The 5000-nt window shown below is 50.5% G+C and overlaps 1 protein-coding gene across 1 annotated transcript in view; it reads left to right on the forward strand.

The window, feature by feature from the left end:
- Window positions 1-5000, forward strand: part of LOC125036834 (extensin-like) — a 64353-nt gene that overhangs the window by 49174 nt on the left and 10179 nt on the right. Inside the window, exon 4 of the mRNA XM_047629703.1 lies at window positions 4730-4840. Within this exon, the coding sequence (XP_047485659.1) occupies window positions 4730-4840 (111 nt within the window). The remainder of the gene's footprint in view (window positions 1-4729; window positions 4841-5000) is intronic.

Genomic DNA, 5000 nt, shown 5'->3' on the forward strand with positions numbered 1-5000 from the left:
ATTAGCGTCGCATTCCGCACGTCACTTGCCACGCGGTAACGAACATTAAACGCATTTCGACTGATCGTTTGGCCGATCTCCGTGTCAGGGACGGAAAACGGAGACACATCGGGGCCGCGTTTTACTGCCGCGGCCCCCCATGCCGGGCGTGCCACGCCAAGGCCCCACCAGAGGCATAGATGCCCGGCCGCGCCGCCACCGCGCATTCCTGGCGGGGCCGACGCTCCTTCCCTTCCCTCCCCCCTCGTCATCGCCCGTGCCTTCCCTTCTCCCTTTCTCTTCGCCTCTTCCTCTCCCTCAACTGCTGTGTACTTCTTTCCGTGTCCCTTCCTGTCGGTTTCTCTCACACTCTTATGTCCACCCATTCCATTCTCTCTCTTTCCGTCGTTTGTTCCTTTAGTATTTAGTATTTATCTGTATGAACATGTTGATAAGAAATATACGATAAGGTAAAAATGTGTATTTTCGGAAATATAAATATCTGTACAGACCATGACACTGGTCAACGATAACCAGGTGTGAAGGTATAACTACCATTTTGAAAGGATCTGCAATAATTGGTATTTGTGCCAAGGATCGGGTGGGAGGGCGGGGGGGGGGGGGGGGGGGGGGGGGGGGGCATATGCGGATGGAGAGAAAAGGGACTGAAGAGTCTTTAGCTGTAAATCTGTGGTTCTTGTATAAATTGCAGGTAACTGCCGTGAGGCCAGTGCGATGGTTGGCTCTTTCGTGTGTGCTTTAGTGGGTTTATTTGTTTGTGGCTGCAGTTACTATCACGAATCCTTTCAGTGCCCCCTCCCCCCGCGCCCTCTGTGGTTAGTCGCCCAAACCTGCAACAAAGAAACCGCTGAGCCAGGGGTATCGACACCTCCTAAATTACTCAGCGCGGCTCCCTTGGCTTCTTTCCCCTCCACTCTTGGTCGTATCCCAAAATGCTGATGACCATGATGTCCTATCATAACTTGCCATCTCTAACGTGACCATATATAAAAAGAAGGTAATAAGAAATGTGGTTAGCACTGCAGCAGGTCCGGCTGTGTTTGACGGCGGCGGGAGAGTTGCCCGGACTACCACGTGCCGAAGATGCCACCCCGTCTCCTTTTTCCTGTGTCTGGCTCTGGCTACGGCCTCACACGCACACAGTCGCAACGTCCCGATGCCCAGGCTGTTATCATATTTATTGGAGGTGATCTTATTCTGGTTGCATGTGTTTTCGCTTCCTTTTTAACAAGCTTAGATTGAAATCTTTTAATGCACTGTGACAACATTACTGTAATACGCACACCTGCCAGATGGTTTAATGGATCGTTTGTTTACTTGCACTCGAACGTTTATTTGTGGTGATGTCCTTTTTTACTGCGCTAAAAATAAAAAGATGCGGCGGCAGTGGAGGAGGAGGACGAGGACGAGGACGTGGACGTGCAGCGGATAGTGATGAGAGACGAGATTGGAACGCGCCGTGCCAGACATTGTTAGGGTTGCCGCCGCCCCCCGCGCGCCGCCGGCCTCTGCTTGTTATGTAGACAAGCGCAATGCGTGCGCGCACGCACGCACACATACACACACACACACACACACATACACATACACATACACATACACATACACATACATATATACAGACATATACATACACACACACACCTACATACACGCATATACATACACACATACACATACCCACATACACATACACACATACTCACACACATACACATACATACACATATACACACACATACACACACACAATATACATTCACACACTTCAAAAGGAACTTCCCTTCTTTTCGTTTTTCCTATATAGTTATGCGGTCTTGCTGTGGTATTGTTATTATAGTTTCCTTATACCAATGAAAGATCGTCCTCAAGAGTTGTCGGTTCGTTTCCCGTGCTGCGAGCGTCCCGTGCAGCCGAGGGCCTCGTCGAGCGCGGGCCAGCAGGAAGGGCGAGGTGCTCAGCCTCACCGAGTCCGCGGCACGTAAGGAATAGTTCCAAGAAGCGCCACGTGAGGACTTCGGCGTCACACATGCTTGCCTCCGCCGCCGTCAGGGAGGAGCGCAGCTGAGCCCCGTGCCGGGCTGACAATTATCGGCCCGAGAAAGTTATTCGTCGACGAGGGATCTGCTTCTTTTTCATTCCCGAGCATGTAAAGGAGCCGTTTGTTTCTGCGGGCATTTTTCAGTTGATGTGGAACTGGGACTTTTTCGACTAGACCGCCCACACCTGTCTCTGAAGCAAGAAAGCCAATCACGGTTCGAATTCATTGCCTCTGGTTTATGTAAACCGACGGTACATCTTAAATTTGTCAAACATAAATTTTTCAGCATCATTAGATGCGCAACATTTGTTTATTCTGAAATTGAAACTATTTGATGTAATGCTGGTTTCTCTCTCTCTCTCTCTCTCTCTCTCTCTCTCTCTCTCTCTCTCTCTCTCTCTCTCTCTCTCTCTCTCTCTCTCTCTCTCTCTCTCTCTCTCTCTCTCTCTCTCTCTCTCTCTCTCTCTCTCTCTCTCTCTCTCCCTCTCTCTCTCTCTCCCTCTCTCTTTCTCTCTTTCTCTCTTTCTCTCTTTCTTTTCGTGCAGTCATTAACCTGTGTCCTTATCCAAACTGTTAAGAAGCAGGAGAATGGAAGAAGAGGAGCAGCCCGGGTTGTGTCGATGTTTTCGACATGCATGTCGGGGTCATATTGAGATAGAGATAAAGTTGCCTTTGACGTGAAGTGCGTAGCTGGTGGCGAGACCGGCCGGGCAGGTCAAGACGCAGGTGTGGGCACATTCTGCGAATGCCAGGGCCGGTGGTGGTCGTGGTGGGCGCGACTCCGTGCCCTCTACACCCACTATGCGTACCCTTGCCCATAACACTCACCGGATACGCAGCGTCTATGACTTCATCAGATACGGCCTGACGGGGGTCGCGGGAGGCCTGCAAGAAAGCAAAGAACCCCCCCCCCCCCCCCCCGCGTCGTCCCGGCGTCATTGTCTCCCAAGGAATGACGTCCAGGAAGTGCGTCGCCGCTGGTAAGCCATGACGAAAATAGTGGGTTGTGATGGTGGCTTGGTGGTAGGGCCGCCCACCCACTGGCCCCGCCCACCGGCACTGGCACCCGCTTGCACCGGCGACTTGGCACCGGAGGGAACCCCTGTTATGACAGCCGCGAGTTGACATAGTAATTAAGAAAAAGAAATATGCGGCAGCTGGCCAGCATTCCGAAGGATTTTTTTTTTTTTTCTGTGATGTGTATGTATCTCTTCACTGTAGTTGGAGTTGTTACTGGTGTTGTTTCGGCATGTTGATATGACTGATCATGGTTACTAGATTCATATTGCTTGGCTACCTTGAGCCACTTATTTATCGTTCTAAGAAGTGACACGGCGCACGGCCACAACATTTTGTTGCTCTGTGCAGCTCCTCCCTTCTTGCACGGTGTGCTCACCGAGAACGACACTGTGGTAGCGGGGCATCCGGGTGGAGGCCAGTATTGCATTCAGATGCGAATTCCAGCAGGGCCTTCGCGGTGGTCCCATGCAGGAGTCTTCTGTATATCAGAGAGCCGATCTGAAGTTTGTAGAGGCCGTCAATTTCTGGAATGCTGGGCGTGAAGGCCCAATACCACTGGAAGACATTCCTCGCAGTCAGGGATGTCCTCGCAGGTCTGGTGAGGGAGGGTCCCCATTCTTCGGTTAGACATCATGTCCATCATTGAAAATCCCTGAAAGACTAGGACGTAATAGATGTAAAAGTAAGCAGGTGGGATGGATAAAAAAGACTTGCAATCAGAACTAGTGACATGTATGATATACAGACAAGTTATTGTGAAAGCTGGACCAGGTCTTTAACTATACCTGCTTTGGTTGGAGCTCCTCTGCCACGACAAGACTCGAGCTCCCAAGCGATCTTAGGAATTCAGGAATGGCTGTGGTATGGCGTCTGCCCCAGGCATTCTATGAATGAGACTGAAGGATTGCCGTGCGCTCACAGAAGCCAACTGCGAGTGCGCTTTCCCACCGATGACAGGATTGGTCTCGGTCGATTATTCTTCGGACACAAGATCTCATCACCTCACTAACGGGAGCTTCAGTCCACGAATGATCTGAACAGTAAGCTTCGGATGCCACTGGGCGTGGAAAACAGCGCTCCTGCCGAAATGTCGCGTCTGCTGCATCCGGTCCTGGCTTTTAAGGGAAATTAGGGATCTTGACGTTTCTAAGAAACTCTGAATCGAAGAGGAAATAACCTATTAATGGCTCTATCCGTGTTGGCCACTAATAGCGGTCCTGCACGCTCAAACATTCCTGCGGTTGCTTGACGTCGGCGACGCTTGACGTCCGCGCACGATAACGCGTCTCTGGCAACGCGTGATTGCGACACTGCAAGCTCTGCAGAAGGCTCGGAACCCGAATCTACGTGTCCGTCTGCCTAAAATCTCTCAGAGCTTAGTGGAAGTAAGGCTATTCGTCGTTTTCTTTTGCCCTCTCTCTATCTGTCTATCTACCTTTGCCTCTCTCTATCTGCCATTTATCTCAATTTCTATCTATGAATCAATCCGTCATTGATTGTGGGTGGCCAGGTTGTAGGTATTCAGGTCTTACCCTTTGTAAATAAACCAACATGGATGAAACACATCAGATAATCAAGATGTTTCATGGCCTACTTGGCCAGTGCTTTGTGTGTGTGTGTAAGGTGTTTCTTTTTGTGGCCCCCACTAACAGCGTCTCTCTCCCACAGCCGGCCCGGTGGACCCTGAGATCGACGAGCACTTCCGACGCAGTCTTGGGAAGGACTACCAGCAACTGTTTGCGGCCACGCCCCCAACACCTGCGCCGTCTACAGATTCAGGTAATTAACTCCCCAGGGGCACCAGTTCTTTCCCTCCCAATTTCTGCTTGCCTCGCTTATATTTCCACTCATTCAGACCATGTTCTTCTGTTAAGATGTTACGATTTTTTCTCATTTTCCTCCACCTACTGTCTTTCCAAGATGAGATTTCATTGTCTAG

The sequence above is a fragment of the Penaeus chinensis genome, chromosome 22 (assembly GCF_019202785.1).
Source record: "Penaeus chinensis breed Huanghai No. 1 chromosome 22, ASM1920278v2, whole genome shotgun sequence".
NCBI classification, from domain to species: domain Eukaryota; kingdom Metazoa; phylum Arthropoda; class Malacostraca; order Decapoda; family Penaeidae; genus Penaeus; species Penaeus chinensis.